We start from the raw sequence: 17359 nt of genomic DNA, 5'->3' as shown, positions 1-17359 counted from the left end.
CGGCTGCTGGAATTTTTTTTAAATAGCTGTTTGTTGAGATGGTGAGAAATTTGGAAATATTGATGTTCAAAGAGACCTCCGTGTCTTTGTACATGTCATTGAAGGATAACATGCAAGTGCAGCAGGCAAGAAGAAAAGTAAATGGTACATTGGCCTTTATTGGAAAATGACTTGAGTGCATGAATAAAGATATCTTACTCCATGTGGGCCCAAACATGGAGCATTATATACAATTTTGGTTCCCTATCTACAGGTGTCCCCCCGTATACTTCCCTACCATTCAAGACACAACTTTTCTCTGTCTCCAGTAACTTAGAGAGGGTGGTGCTGGAAGGACCGCAGAAGGACCAAGAACCTGAATTTAGTCCAATGATAACACTTTGGGTTTATTTTAAATATGGTTACTTAAAGCTAATTAAAATCCCGTAACATCTGAGTACTAAGGAAAGAAATTCCATAATTATTCCTTCAAATTCTACGGACTCCTAAGGCAGGGATTGGGCGTTGTAAATGATCATGGTCTCTCTGGAGCTTTGTAAATTAGATGTTCATTAGCTCCGTTTGATTGATTAGGTTTAAAACATTAAGCTGTGTGCAGAAGCTAATAAATCAGGAATTTCCAGGTTCAAAGTCACAAACGTACACGTGAATTGCAGCATTTAAGTATCTGAATTGTTTTCATGTTAAATACCCATCTGAAAATCCAAGTTCAAGAGGATGAGCAATCTTCCTCTCACAGATCTTGTCCTGTTCCTGAGCTACTCCTTGGAATTTAACTGGCCCTCTTATTTTCCCCTCTTGTCCAATGCTCAGGATCCTCTAGTGAGACCCACAACTCATCATACGATAATCAAAGTTGAAAGCGTACAGTGCTACCAGGGCCTGAACTAAAGCTCGCATACTACAACAGTGTGTTACTGAGCATCCTACAAAACTGATGAAAACACGGATAACAGTATGTTGTTAGATTAAGAGAGTTCAACAAAATCTTGTGAATAGATAAAATGTAAGATCATTTATGAAATGAACTGGTTTTAAATGAGTTAAACCATGTGTTTTGAACAACTGTATCATTTAGTATCCCCTACCGAGTTTATGTTTCTATTTACAAAACACAAAATGCTTCTTAATAACCAATGTGATTAAAAAAACATAATCAATTGCTAGATAGTACTCCCATACAGACTATTGCAATCAATGTAATTCCAGGTTTTACTACTTGGGCATTAATAGGAGTAATCAATCTCAGACTCCTCTCAGGAAATTAGTCTGTTTTGTGCAATCCAATTGGCTTCTAATTGCGACCTGATTGATTCCATAAGTAAGCACACTGCATAATCTCCAAACCCCTAAATGTTTAACTTTCAATCTATGAAACAAATTTGAACACTTTTAGGCAGCATTATCAAATCTTTCTCTTTATCATGGTGGGCACTGGACAATTTGACTTCCTCAGATTCAGTGTTTCGTTCAAATTTCTACATTTTTCTTTTAAACTTTCAACAGGTGCTCATTATGTTTGCATAGCCAATCTTTCCTCCATGTTTCAAAACTGTAGACTTTCAAAATAACATTGAGTAACTTGATAGCTTATTCTGTAAACATTAAATATTTGCCAAAATAAGTTAACAAATCAGCAACAGTTCTACAGAAATAAGTTGGTGTTTCTAAAATGCTGGAACAGAATGCTGCTGGTCATATAAATAATAAGGACTGCAGAAAACATTGATCTACCAAAGAAAATCAAGCACTTCAAAATAAGAATAAAGGAAGTGTTTCATGACCGTGGGTGCAAGACAATGGTGCAACTTCAAGCTCCAATACACAATACGGCTAAGCAGTGGGACACAGATTCAATACAACCACTCTGCTGACTTGCAGGTGCCCTGGAAAAAAAGGGAGACACTGAACAGAATCCAAGTCTCTCCCAATAAAAGAAAGGAATATCAAAAGAAGATGCTCTGATAGTTTGGCCTTAGTTTTTTTTTACTTGCATCAGCCAGCAGTGGCATTAGTGATGTTGTGGGAGCTTGTTAATTATGCAAAGGTGGGGGCCAAATACATGCAGAAAACAAAAAGACTGAAATAATTATTACTTGTTCTTACCGTAGGGGGCTTATCTAAAATAAAGCTTTTTAACCTGTTAAATGTAAAAGCTCCAAAAGGGTTGGACTGTTTCCAACAGGAGTACATAGAACTTCAAATAGAGATTCACCTTTTTTTGTAAAGCTCATGAGTACGCCAACATTATAATCAGTGGGCTTGATCTTGAGAACGAATGGTGCCATTTGTTACATTTGTAATTTTCCACAGACTTGCCATGGGATTTTGGACTGAAACTTATAAACAATTTGGTATTGGTCCCTTTTTACAGGGTCTTGAGTGAACAGGGAAAACAACTATTTAGCTCCTAAACCAATCACTTTGAATGTTCTGCAATGACCACAGCAAAGACTGAATGAGGAAGTATCAATTAGGATACTAAATTCAATATGAAGCCAGGCACTAAAAGCAAAATAAAAAGAAGCAAAACAAAATGGAGGAACAGACAGAGAGAAAATGGACAGAAAGGGTTTCTCCCCCAGTAAATTCTCCCACATGAAGTAAAATCTGAAGGAATGGGGAGCCTCACATGTTAAAGTTGTTTTTATTACCAAAGGATTTGTATGTAAGGTTCCCAACGATCCCTTTTTGTAAGAGACCTCCCTTATTACATTAGGAAATACACTGTCCCATTTGAGGTTGCTGCAGATTCCTTATTATTTCCTGGCCCAGGCAAATAACCTACTGAGCCTAATTCCTGGGCCAAGAAAGAAACAATTACTGGATTTTGCAGTCACTGGGGAGAATTGAAAATAAACAGGAATATACCAGGAACGATTCTCCCAACAGGGACAGAAAAGCATTGAAGAAACCTGCTTGGCAAATCTCAAATCCATCCCAACAAATTCCCAGTTTAGCAAGCTCTAAGAATGTGTCTTTGATAGCTGCTGGGGTCAGTGCAGTTGAAGCAACTGTCCAAGGCAGCAGCAGAGGTGGGAGGCAGAGGGAAGGAGGAGGGGGAAATGTAAGGACAAAAAGAGGTTGAGGGAGAACGGGATGGGAGGGAGGGAGATAGATGGGGGGTGTGAAAAGGAATGAGAGTAAGAGGAAGGGAGGGAGAGAGACAAAAGTGGGAGGAAGGGTCAAATAGGGATGAAGAGAGAGAGGGAAGAGAGAAGGAAACAATGGAAAGGGAAAGGAGCAGGAGGAAAGGGAAAGGAGTGAAAGTGATGGAAGAGTTGGTGGGAGGGAGGGAACATAAGGAAGGGTGGGGATGGAAGAGAAAGTGGGAGTGAGGATGAGGGAACTGAGAGGAAGGGCTTGATGAGGAAGGCAGGAAGGAGGCAAGACAAGTAAGTATACCAATAGCACCATGTAGGATAGCAAAGTCCTAACTAATTTTCCTGATCTAGGCACCCAATCTACAGGGATCAAATCCCAGACAGATCCTAAGCAAAATGACTCTGTTCCAGAGTCACCCAGCAGATGCAATGGCCCACAGTTTCACTGCTGGTGGAGTGAGGTAACTGAGTCAAAACATTGACAATTTCTGATGCAACAGTGCACACGCGGCTGCTGAATTTAAACTTCAATCACTGTGAGCTCTGTTAGTCTCTCTCTTACTTCTACAGCAACATCTGTCCCTGTGTTTGGGCATCAAATGAGGGGAAGCATGGGTTAGGATTTTCAGACAGCAATAGTAAGCTCACACTCTCCTCTCACCCCCCCCCCCCCACCACCCATTAACCTTTCATTGGTCCTGCAAGGATTTCCCAACAGCAGTTCCCATCCTGAAGATGACCTGACCTGACCCTCAGTGGAGATGCACAGGGTTTTTCAGGCATATATACTGTCACACTGCGGAGTCAGAACAAGTCTTGCTGAAAAAAAACTTTGGCAGCTGGCTAAACCAAGCTCCCTGGCTGAGTCAGCTATCAAATCAAGTCACAGAGCCATACAGAATGGAAAGAGGCTCTTCGGCCCAAGTCGTTCATGCTGACCGAGGTGTTTGCCGAAGTTTATCCCATTTGCCAATGTTTGGCCCATATCTCTAAATTTTTCCGATCCATGAACATATCCAAATGTCTTTTAGTCATTGTAATGTACCCAGCCTCTACCACTCCCACTATCAGCTCGTTCCATTTATCACCACCCTCTGTGTGAAGAACTTGCCCCTCTGGTCCCTTTAAATCTTTCCCCCTCACCTTAAACCTGTGCTCTCTAGTTTTAGACTCCCAACCCTGAGAAAAAGACTGTGACCATCCACCTTATCTATAAACCTCTATAAGGTCTCTCCTCAGCCTCCTGGGCTCCAAGGAAAATAGCCCCAACCTACCCAGTCTCTTCTTAACTCAAGCCCGCCAGTCCAGCAACATCTTTGTGAATCTTTTCTGTGTCCACTCTAGCTTATTCTTCCTTCCAATAGTATGGTGCTGGAACCGCACACAATACTTCAAGCGCTGTCTCACCAATGTCTTGTACAGCTGTAACATGATGTCCTAACTCTTGCTCTCAGTGCCCCAACTGATGAAGGAAAACGTGCCATATGTCTTCTTCACCACCCTGTCTAACTGTGTCCCCATTTTCAGGGAACTGTGTACCTGTACCCCAAGGTCTCTCTGTTCTATGACATCCCTGAGCCCTGTCATTCACTGTGTATGTCCTGCCCTGGTTTAACTTCTCAAAATGCATCACCTTGCACTTATCTGAGTTAAGTTCCATCTGTCATTCCTCTGTCCACTTTCCCAGAGATCCTGTTGTAATTTAAATTCCCAGTTTAGCAAGCTCTAAGAATGTGTCTTTGATAGCTCCTGGAGTCAGTGCAGTTGTCCACCACACCACCAATTTTGGTGTCAACCACAAATTTACTAATCATGCCACCTACATCCTCATCCAAACCATTAATAATCATGACAAACAACAGAGGCCTCAGCATCAATCCCTCCGGCACACCACTGGTCACAAGCCTCCAATCTGAAAAACAACCCCCCATACCACCCTCTAACTCCTTCCACCAAACCCACTTTGTATCCAATTGGGTAGCTCACCCTGGATCCCATGTGATCTAAACTTCTGGACCAGTCTACCATGCAGGACTTTGTCAAAGGCGTTGCTGAAGTCACGTTGACAACGTCTTTTGAATCTTTCAAAAATTACAAATATTTCTGAATGCCTCCAAATACAACTGATGCCTTTTCTCAAATAAGTCTAGGTCATTGTTTTTGATGTTAACTTGCAATTTTGACACCATACTCCTGAGTCTTGATACATAAAACATGAACTTTATTTACTAGGAATTGTTACGCTTGGATCTGATTTATATTAACTTGAAAATAGACTGCTGAATTTGCAAAGCTGTATACCACTGCCTATTTTCTGGTCCATTCGCTAATTGAATCTGAACAAAATCGATGCATCCATTCAGATAAGTGCAGAACATTTTTTTATTTGTATCAGGTTTTAGATTTGAATATAATAATTGGAATATTCTGAATATAAATTCAAGGTGAACTCACAGATAGAATATTTGACTGCAAATTTAGATTACCATAGTTCCAAATGTTAATTTAAAATCTGAAAATGATCCCAGTTCATGCAGTATTGGGGGAAAATGGTGATTGTTAAAATGGGCAATGTCTGCAGTTGTTCTTCAGAAGGTGTTTGTGGATTTTTCAAATCACTGCAGCCGGTCCTTGAAGGTACATGCAAAATGGTGTCAAGCTTGATGCTAGAGGATTTTGATGTGGCAGTGCTGAAGAAATCGCAAAATCTGACAGACACAATGGTGTGTGACTTGCTTCTATGCCAGTGCACCTGATGCTCTTGTAGTTGTAGATAGTCAGGGTCATAGATTTAGGAGGTGCTTCTGGAGAAGTCTCAGTGAGTTGTTGCAGTGCATTTGGCCTGGATGATGTTAAGCTCTTGAATGTTGTTTCAGCTGTACCCAGCTAGACAAATGAATGGTACACTACTCCAGTTCTGACTTATACATTGTGGGTTACCAACAGCCCCATATAGAATGGAGTTTTGGGAGTCAGACATTGAACTACTTGTTGCAGAATATTCAGTCTCTGATTGTAATGATCATTGCAGTTGTATGGCTGGTCAAGTTGAGCTTCTAACTAATGATGGTCCCCAAAGTGTTAATCAACAAACAATCTGCTGGAGGAGTTCAGCAGGTCAAGCAGCATTTATCGAGGGAGAGGAATTGTTGTTTCTGGTCCAAATCCTGCATCACAACTGAGAGTGGAAAGGAGAAAGAACTGGTATAGAGAGGAGAGGAGCAGTGATGAGACAGAGACTAGAGGTGATTGGTGGACTGGGTGGGGGGTGGGGGGTGCGTGTGGGAGGGAGTATTGAATGATGGTTGAGCCAGTGAGCCAGGTAGGGAAGGGAGAGGGATGGAAGCAGACAAAAAAAAGAGGAAGATAGAGCCAGGAGAGGGGTGGAGAGGGTGAAGATGGTCCCCAGAATGTTGATGATGGGTGATTCACCAATAGTGACATCAATGAGTTTCAAGGAAAGATGCTTAGGCTCTCTTTTGGTCACTGCCTGGCACAGGTACAGCACAATGTTACCTGCCACCTACTAACCCTGGCCGGAATGTTGTACAGATATGCTGCAAAGTTAATGATCTGTGGACTAGAAAGGAGCTGATCACTGAAAAATCATCAGTGAATAGTCCTCCTTGTTTCATGATGGGACAAAGGGCATTAATGAAGCAGCTAAGCATGGTTTGTGCTTTGTGAACCTTAAATGATGAAGTCTAAGTTTGAGATGATTCTCCACAAACAAAATAACCAACCAGTTTTGCTGAGGGATAATATTTGATCAGGCCACAAGGATAATTACCCTGCTTTTTTTGGAATAATGCTGTGGGATCTTTTGCATCTACCTGTCAGGAGGGACCTCCAGTTATTAGGCTTTCAGGTTAATATCTCATCTGAAGGTAAGATGTCGAATAACACAATCTGACAATTTTCTTAGTAATAGCACTCTCAGAAGTGTCGAGGCTCACAACTCTAAGGAAAAACTAACAGTATAACTCAAGAATTCAAGTGCACTGTGTTACAAATCCCTTCCAAGTGAACAGCAGTGATATGATACCAATGTCATTTCTTTAGGCACAGAACAACTGCTGTTATTAAAACAATACCAGTCACTCCCTGGTGATGTTGCACAGAGTAATTTTCCCATGGGAATGTACTGCAAGTGTTTTATAAACACTTTTATTTTGTTGGAGGTGATACTGTCCACTCCACTTAATTCAAAGTTGCTTCCTTCAGGTTATCTGAATACAGTTTTTAAGCGCTGAACATGTCTCAATCCCACCATGGCAGCTGGGGAATTTAAATACAAGCAATTAAATAAATCTGGTATTTAAAATAAAGGTTAGTCTCAGTAATTGTAACAACAAAGTTACTGGAGTTTTCAATAAACACATCTGATTAAATACTGACCATCAGGGAAGAAAATCTGCTGTCCTTGCCTGGACTGGCTCACGTGTGACCTCAGACCCACCAAAGTGGTTTACTCTTAACTCCCTCCTCAGTTAAGAGGCAATTAAGGATGGACAATAAATGCCAGTGATGTCTTCAGCTTTAAGCAAATAAATATTTAAAAAATCCCTTCTTGCTGGATTATCTCCATAATTATAATCAAAATATTACATACTTAAGTTACTTCTATTATAAAATGGCTCTGAATTACCAACAGACTCTACATGATATTATTAAATATGTCCTAGATCACTAAACCACTGAAAGCATCTTAGAGTTCTCTTCCATTTCTCTTATCCATCCTGCCTCTCTCAATTATTCACGACCTCAGAATTTAGCATCTCTTTAAAAAAAAATTGCCAACATTCAACTTCCAATTTTACACTGGTACTTACTGTGATCAGCTTAATGTGACCTAAAGAATAAGGCAAGGGCTCTAAGTGCAGAGCAGGAGAAAGGTTCACTATGAAATCCTGGGAACCATGGACCACTTCCTATATCTTAGGAACCAGCTGTCAGCGAAGGCAGACTTGATAGTGAAATTCACCACCAGTTGCAATGTACCAGTTCAGGCTTTGATCAATTGAGGAAAATGGCATTTAAAGATCAAGACCTCAAATCTGGCATGAAACTCATGTCTATCAGGCAGCAGTGATCCCTTCCCTCCTGTACGTTTCTGAGATCTGCACAACCTACAGCAGGCCTCTCAAAGCACAGGAAAAATACCACTAATACTGCCTCTGCAAAATACTCCAGATTCAATGGAAGGATAAGCAAACCAAATTCCAGGCCAGAATCCCCTGCATTAAGATCCTACGGATTTTCGATCACCTCTGTTGGGCTGGACACATCGTTCGCAGGCCCAAAACCAAACTTCCAAAGCAGACACTCTATTACAAGGTCTATCATTGGAGGAGATCACAGCAGATAGAGATAAAAATTCAAGGATATGTTCAAGGCCTTTTTCAAGTTCAAATTCCTGCTGATTCCTGGGAACCTCTGGCCCTTTCACAATGATATTGAGAGCAATGAAGCCATGCATCAGGATCACACAGAAACCTTGTGTAAGTAGCGGAGGGATAGCGCCACTTCCCAAGCTACCCACTCATCCTCCCCATCAACTACCTTCTCCCCAATCTGTGGAAGAGTCAGCACTTCCCACATTGGCTCATTAGCCACCTCAGAAGCCACAGGACCAGAGTGGAGGCAAGTTATCCTTGATCCCGAGAGAGTGCCCAAGAAGAAGAGACAGCACCTGCTGGAATCTGGAGGAACAAACAATCTTCTGGGGGAACTCAAGCAGCATCTGTGGGAGGAAATATGCTACCACAGATCCGCCACAGATGCTGCTCGACCCTCTGAGTTCCTCCAGCAGATTGTTTGTTGCCCAAGGAGATTATTCAATGAAAAAAAGGTATTGAAAAACCTAGCAGTTAACGGGCCTTTGGGGTCTGCTGCTTTTCTTTATTTTTCCTCATTTCATTATACAATTTTTGTAGTTCAATGTATATTTAACTAGATTTATTCATTTTTATTTTTAGTTACTTGAAGTAACTTTTATTTGTTTAAATTATTTAAAATTGACCTAAACTATTCTTTAATGCCTCTGAATGTCTTGCTGCTGCCAAAGATATTGTCACTGTTTTTGGCAGCAGGTTCTGCCACCCAAGGCCTGGTGACCCATGAGTTGGGGGGGTGGGGGGGGGGGGGTGAAAGGAAAGCTGGAAAGTTAAAGAGAGAAGACAAAACAATTATACAGGGTAACAAAATGGGTAATGATAGACAAAGTGTGTCAGGAAGGGACAGAGCAAATAAACATAACACAGAAAGGTACCTGGATGGAAAAGGAGCAGAGGAAATATGGGCCTAATGCAGGCAAATGGGATTAGTGTCAATAGGCATTACGGTTGGAGTGGATGAGTTGGGCCAAAGGGACTGTTTCTGCGTTGTACAGATCGATGACTCTTAGAATTTGTCTCCAATTGTCACAATGTCACACGAGGAGCAAGATCGCGGGGAACCCAAATGCGAAACACTGGAACGAGACTGGAGTCAGGATGCTTCCTCTGTGCCAAATACAAAACGGTGAACAGAAGGAACCTTGCCTCGGGACTCTGAGATGGAGTCCCGACACGGAAACAGGGTTTTCTAGGAGAAACTGCGAAACCAGGACTGCTCTAGAGTTAACAGCTCGAAGCAGCCAGGAGACGAAGTATACCCAGAGATAGACCAATAATCTGGCAACCAGCGTTTGTGAAACCAGGGTTCTTATACTAGTCTCCTGATGGAACTCAGGTGTGTGTCATTAGGCAAATCGTAGTGCATGGAAACCTTGTGCTGCACAACAAGGCACCATCAATGGGGATAAAGGGCAGAATCGAGAACCAGAACTTGGAACCATGACACCAATTAGAGTCAGAACAGGGAAAATGATAAAAAGGCAACATTGAAGGCACTTTATCTGAATGCATGCAGCAGTCTTAGCAAGATAGATGAATTAATAACATAAACAGATGTATGACTGATCAAATAACTATTAAAGGGTTGTATTTACAAAGAGACCAAGATTGGGATACTTATTTTTAGAATAGATAGGCAATACAAACAAGTAGGAAGGGTGGCCAAAATAAGAAAGGATGAGAAAAAAGCAGAAAGGAGGAAGGAGCAGAATTTGGAAAATTAAGAAGCAGAATCAGTTTGGGTGGTGCCAGGAAACAGCAAGAGACAGAAAACAATGGTGGGAGTTATCTATAGGCTCCCAGATGGTAGTGCTAACATAGAGCATAGTATAACTCAGGAAATTAGAGGCACACGTAACAGAGATAGTACAATAATCATGTAGAACCTTAATCTGCATATAGACTGTGAAAATCAAATTAGTAATCACAATGTTGAGGATAAATTTATGGAGTGCATAAGAGATGCCTTTCGAAATTGGTGTGTTGAAGAACCAACAAGTTATTTTATATCTTGTGTTATGCTATCAGAAAGAGTTAATTAATAAACTGATAGTGTGGGGAAGAGTGATCATAATATGATACAATTTTATATAAAGACAAGGTAATTTAGCTCAATCTGAAACAAGGGTTCTAAATTTAAATAATGCAGATTACAAAGGTATAAACCATGGGGTTTGGCTATGATAAATTGGGAAATATTATTAAAAGGTTATTATAGTAAATGAACAAAGCCTAACATTTAAATAATTCATACATAGTAAACATAAAAACATTATCTCCTTAAAGCACAAAAACCCAACAAGGAAAGTGGTATAGCCAAGGCTTTCAAGAAAGTTGAAGAAAAGGCTTATAATGTTGCCAAAAGGAGCAGTAAGCCTATGGAATGTGAAAATGTCAGTATTCAGGAAAGGATGACCAAGACATTAATAAAGGGAAAGTAAAATACAAGAATAATCTAGCAAGAAACATAAAAGTGAACTGAAATAGACGTAGAAAAGGTAAAAATTAGTTTCGTCCAACATACACTGAGTCAGGAAAAATTATATAGTGGAATAAGAAACTAGCAGCGAAAGGAAACAGATATTTTTTGTCTGTCTTCATGGAAGGCACTAAAGACCTTAATTGCAAGAGGATATGAGACATCCTGAAGCAATTGCATAGGGCCCAAAGGAGATTGGATCTGGAATATTGTATACAAGTCTAGTCTCCCTACCTCAGGAAGAATATACTTAGAATGGAGAGAATGCAAAAAAGGTTTATCATAATGATACCTGGGATGGAGCAGTTGTCCTGTGAGGAGCCTTCAAGCAAACTGAATCTATACCATCCATATTTTACAAGAATGAGAGGTGATCTCACTGTAACATGCAAAAATCTTACACGACTTTACAGGGTAGATGGAGGAGTGATGTTTTCTCCAGCTGGAATGTCTAGAACCATGATTTAGAGTCTCAAAATAATGGGCTAGCCATCCAGTGCAGAGATGAAAAGAAATTTCTTCACCCCGAAGGTAGCGAGTGTGTGGAATGGTTTGGTCAAATGGACTCCAAAAGTTCAGTTGCTGAATACCTTAAAGAGGGAGGTCAATACATTGTTGGATATTAAGGGACTAAAGGGATAATGTGGTTGCTAAAGTGTCCCTGAGTTCAAAGATCAGGCATGGTCTTATGGAATGGTGGAGCAGGTACGGGCTAAATGGCCGACTCCTGCATCTTCTTCTTAAGTTCCACCTCAGAGAAGTGGTACAGATTGGTGGCCTCCAGTGTGGCCCATCCAGTAGGTGCTGCCAAAGGAGACGAGTCCAGATTGAGCATGATTCAGCAGATTAAGGTCAGGCTTGCCTACCCTTCCAAAAACTTAAAGCCTGGTGCACCCCCGTGCCGTTTAGGGAAACTGCGGCTTCAATGGGTTAGGTTTACTTCAAGTGAAGAACACTGGCCCCTTGGAGCCAGTGAAATCCTATTCGCCTGCAGGCATCATTGCAATAGAAAACACAACCCACAACTAGTACATCAAGTTCCCATAAACAGTAACATGGTCATGGCCATATAGCCTTTTGAGTGAGTGATAAATTTTGGCCAGGACATTGGGGATTGTTCGCATCTACCCGAGAGGGAACTGGTGTTTAACATCTCCTCAGAAAGGGAACACATCCCTCGGAATTGGAATCTGGTCCCCAAATGCCCTTGGACCTCTTTGCCAATGGTCCAAGATCTGGCTCCTGTGGTAGTTACTGTAAAGCCACGTTAAAAGAATTCCCGCACGCGTATCTCCTACTCCTCAAAACTGGGGTGGAAGCAACCCTTCCACCATGCCAAGGGACTGCCTACAAAGAAATCAGCAATCTTCTCCCTTGGATTAGTAACTACACCTTAAGAAGAGTGCTATCCCTGAGTTCAGGATGGCATCTTTCTGCGTCTGCGAATTTGCAAAAGGACTGAAGTGTAGGGTGTAGAATGTGTGACGGAGGAGCCGCTCTGGAGTGTGTCAGTTTTGCCGGTCGCGTCCCTTACCATTCAGTTGGCGGTAGACGATGTCCTCCAGAAGCGACAACCTCTTCAGCACTGCCTGTTGGACAGGATGCGCGCCTCGGTATGTCAGGTTGGTGGACTCGGCTCGGCTCTGCGCCGCCTGCACCGACTCCCACCCCTTCAGGGGAGCCCTGCACCTCGCCAGGAAGAGCAAGAAGCCCACCACGGCCACAAGGTTGAGAATCAGGAGCCCCTTCACCCTGCGAAGGGAAGCCATCAATCCCCCGAGCGCGGACGAGAAGTAACTCCGTGATCTGCTGCGAAATCAATCGGGTCGATGGCAGTTGGCAAAAATTCAGAGTTTGAAGGGTGCACGAAGGATTAAACCCGAGGAACCGCAGGGCTGAGAGATCTCACGGCTTGTCGTAGACATTGGGCTCCCAACTTGGCAACCTGTCCATCCGCCTGAGAGCAGGGTCCGCTCACCAGAAGATCGCAGTCGGTGAACTGGAATTGCTGCAAGTGACTTTATGCACAGATTTACAGGTGGTAAATATTACAACACGGGCTCGTGTCTTGTCTAACACTGCCGCCCACCAAAATAAAAAAAAATGAGATTGAACTACTGAGAGGGCGCCTGGTGCATTTAAAGGACAATCCGGTAACAGCGAAGTGAGGAATCAAGAACTGCACAGGTTACTATTAGTTAATGTCCCAGCAATACCGGCCAGAAAAAATATTAGACCGCTTCCAATTAGAACATTTCCCAAGTTGACCTGATCGATACTGTAAATGACAAGTGGAAGGAAATGGACTTGACCTACGCAGGCTGGTGAAACTGGCGAGATACCGGCTGTACTGCAGCAGAGGCACTCTCGACTTTCAAATACCCTCTCGTTCAGTTTCCTGAAAATAAATCCACGGCATGTGTGTCTTCTGGGCTACATCAGTCTCGGGTGGGTGAGGACTTGGTTCCAGGATGAGTGCCAATGCGCTTCTTCCTCTCGGCGGTCTCAGATCTGAGAGTGAGGGAGGGAGAGGCAGGGGGGCAGGTCATGGTGCTCTCCTTGAAGGCAAAGCGGATCTGTCACCCACAGTGTGGAGACAGTGCTACAAGGAAGGATGGATGCAGCTGGTTTGGAGCTCCGTCTCCAGCCCAGCGGATTCTGCTGCGAGGTGGGATGGTATGGAGTAATAGACGGAACGGATTCCGAACGGGCTGTGAAATAAAATCCGGAGTGGATGCACAAGGGCAGAATAAAACTTGCAATAAAACAAAAACCTGCAGGCTTTGAACATTTGAAACAAAGAGGTAAAATATTAAGACTCTGAAAATTTGAAACAAAAAGGTAAAATATTGGAAACACTCAGCAGCTCAAACAGCATCCGTGGAAAGAGAAACAGTAAATGTTTCAAATCAACGTGTCGTCAATGTCTCCAGCACCGTCTGCTGTGGTTGCAATTGTATGGTGTCTTTTCACAACCGATGGGTCTCAAAGCGTTTGTCAGCCGTTTGAAGACTCCAAATGTGCTAACTGTTGTGATGTAGGAAACATGAATCAATTTGCCAAGGTTTCAGAAGGAGCAATGAACAGAAAATGTGTGCTAATCATCCTGGTTGTGTGACAGATATTGGTCAGGACACCAGGGAGAAATTCCTGGACCTCACCTTAACAGAAGGGAAGGCTAATGGCAATGGAATCTAACAGAGACTTCCTCCTGACAAAATGTTTGAAGCATGGTCTTGTCATAACCAACAATGTTTTGCCATGACAGTTAGACTGACCGCGACCCATTCTCTTCTGTTTCCTCCATTTTCTTTCAATACTGGTTAGCTGTCTTGCACCAGGTACCACATAGGTTTTATCGAGCAAAGCCTTGGTCCAGTGCCAAGGGGGTACAAACCACAGGAACAGAAACTTTTCCACAGGAGAATTAATGTTGAAAGTCTGAAATAACTCCCTAAAAGAGCTCTTTGCAGAGACTGCCTCAGTGACAACCTGATCATCCCCAACCCCTTAGAGAAGCCACAGTGTATGCAGGATCTGGACTACCCTGAAGACACCTCCAAAAAGATTCTTGGCTTTGCTACCAGAAAACATCTGAATTGGTTTGATGGGAATGACCAGGAGATCCAGGAGCTAACTTATTCCAACTATGATTGGATTGGAAGCTCCTCCATGCCTCAAGGAAAAACAAACAGCTCAAAGGCCAAGAACCAACAGAAAAGCCATGACCTACAGAACAGATAATAGGTGGAATGAGGGCCAAAGGTTCAGCAACTCACAGATAGCCATGACATGCATAGATTCTTCGGCACCACCTGGACCATGTATGGCCCAAAAACCAAAGGGGCCACCCTACTACAGCCAAGAATGGAGGAGAGTTTATCAGGGACAGAGAGACAGTCACCAGAAGAAACACTTCAAAGAAATGCTCAACCATGACTCAGCCCTTGATATTAGCACCTTTGATTCCATTCACATTAATATGTCAGCTCCAGCCTCATCACCAACTCCAACCCACAAAGCTGAAAAGGCCATACGGCAACTGAAAAACAAGGGCTCAGTGTCAGACTCTATCCCCATTGAAGTTCTAAAGCCTGGCAGGGAGCAACTTAACTCACAAATTCACAATATCACCTCCCCCATCTGGAAAGTAGATGATATGGCAGGAAACCTCAGAGACACCAAAACCATGACCAGCTTCAAGAAAGCAGTTGGCACTTTGGCACAGTTAGTAAAGCTGATGCCTAACAGCATCAGAGACCCAGGTTTGATCCTGACCTCTGGTTCTGTCTGCATGGAATTTGCACGTTCTCCCTGTGACCAGGTGGGCTTCCTTCAGGTGCTCCAGTTTCTTCCCACCTGCCAAATACATGCATGTCAGTACATTAATTGGCCACTGTAAATTGCCCCAGTGTGTAAAGTGGGGGGATTTGATAGAATACAGGGAGAATGGTATCAGTGTAGGAATAGTGTAAATGCGTGGTTGATGATCAGCCTGGATTCGGTGGGCTGAAGGGCCTGTTTCCTTGCTGTATCTCCCTGTGTTTCTATGACTCTAAAGGAGACAAATCTGGTACCTTCAAGGAAGGTCATCACAGGGGCCTCCTCAACTGATTCCTTCAGTGGCCAAAGAGCTGCTCTCAAACCTCAGTGTGGATTCTGCCAAGCAAGAGGCACAATGTACATACCTTTACCATGCCACATCTCCAAGAGTAATGCAGGAAGTAGCACCAGCCAACATACCAGGTTGTTTTCAAGCCTTTAACTCCATAATTCAAGAGGGACTGTGAAGCATCTTTCTCAAATTTGGCTGCTCATAGAATTTTTTTGCCTGCTTTATGATGCCATGCAGGCCATAATCTTAACCGACTTATCTACAACAGACCCACCCTTAGTGTGTCATCACCCCAACACTTTTCTCAATTTTCTCAACATAATGCTTCACCTCACCTCCAACAAGCTTGCTACTGGAAAAGAGCTAATCTACAGTACCTGGGAAACTGTATAACCTTTGTCATCTTCACTCCAGAACCAATGTCAGCCTAATTTAACTAATCAAAAAGTAGCACCTTAATGATGCTTGCATATGTGCATATCCGAGGGCAAATTCCAAGTAATTGTTGATTCATTCAAAACTGCATATGAGACAATGGGCATTAACTTAAAATGAAGGTCCTGTGGCAATCTACCTCTCCCCCCATCCTTCTACCATACACCCTACCATTATAAAGGTTCATGGTGAGACCTTGGAAAATGTGGACCACTTCCTTACCTGGGAAGCCACTTTCAGTGAAGGCAGACATCCATGATGAAAGTCACCATCACCTTTGATACACCTTTGGATGTCTGAGAGTGTTTGAAGACCAAGACGTCAAACGGTCTATGAGCAGCACTGATTCCTGACCTCCAGTATGCACCTGAGACCTGGACTACTACATTAGACACTACAAGGTACTGGAAAGATACCACCAACAATTTTTCTGCAAAATCCTTCAAGTTCACTAGAAGGATAAGCAAACCAGTATTAGTGTCCTCTCCCAGTGACAACAGCTCCAACTTTGAGGCCATAATTACACTCAGTTGGTTGTGATGGGCAGGCCATGGTGTTCATATGCCCAACACCAGACTCCCAAAAGGGACACTCTATTCAAAGCTCTGTCACAGCAAGAGATGACCAGTGGTGTTACGAACCAGCAACAAAAGAAACACACTGAGTCATGATTCAGTGTTAAAAACTACTTTATTAATAGCTACTTGTGATAATAAGAAAAATAAAAGTAAAAATGTTAGAATGTTAGAAGTAAAAATGTTAAACCTTAAACATTAACCCCAAAACTAAACTCGTAGTGTGTGTGCAGCAAATTCCCAAACTCCAAGTCCCTCTAGGAATGGTTCTTAAAGTTCCAGTCAGCAAGCCATAAGGTGAAACATGAGCAAAGGCTTCTTCAACAACCACCGTTGTCTGAAGATAAGACGTAGATGTAGAGAGAAAAAAGAGAGTAATTACGAAATCCAAATGTTCCATGATGGAACCCCAACGACACCTAAGTGTTTACTCAGTAGAGACTTCCTCACCCCGAAAAGCATCCGAATTGTGGCCATCCGCACAAATACCCGTTTCCTTCTACAGGTCAACAACAAAGTGAACTCCACTGCGTCATTCCGAAGTACCTGCCACCCTGAAAAGCATCCGAGACGTGGCCGTCCACACAAATACCTGTTTCCCTCCACAGGTTAACGACAAAGTGGAGTCCACCGGATTACTCCTTAAATCCGTATGTGGATTGTAGTGATAGACACGGTTATTGTTTCTCATCCATTGATAGAGAGAATAGCAGGCTGGTGTCTCTTGCTCTCTTCTCTCTCTCTCTCTCTTCTGA

General features: G+C 42.7%; 1 protein-coding gene across 1 annotated transcript in view; it reads right to left on the bottom strand.

The window, feature by feature from the left end:
- galnt17 (polypeptide N-acetylgalactosaminyltransferase 17) overlaps positions 1-13619 on the bottom strand; it is a 282637-nt gene extending 269018 nt beyond the window's left edge. Inside the window, exon 1 of the mRNA XM_052035410.1 lies at positions 12514-13619. Coding sequence (XP_051891370.1) covers positions 12514-12748 — 235 coding nt within the window. The 5' untranslated portion in view covers positions 12749-13619. The remainder of the gene's footprint in view (positions 1-12513) is intronic.
- Between the last annotated feature and the right edge of the window lie 3740 nt (positions 13620-17359).

This window comes from Pristis pectinata, chromosome 21, assembly GCF_009764475.1.
Source record: "Pristis pectinata isolate sPriPec2 chromosome 21, sPriPec2.1.pri, whole genome shotgun sequence".
Classification (NCBI taxonomy): Eukaryota; Metazoa; Chordata; class Chondrichthyes; order Rhinopristiformes; family Pristidae; genus Pristis; species Pristis pectinata.
This window is presented reverse-complemented; position numbering and strand designations above follow the sequence as displayed.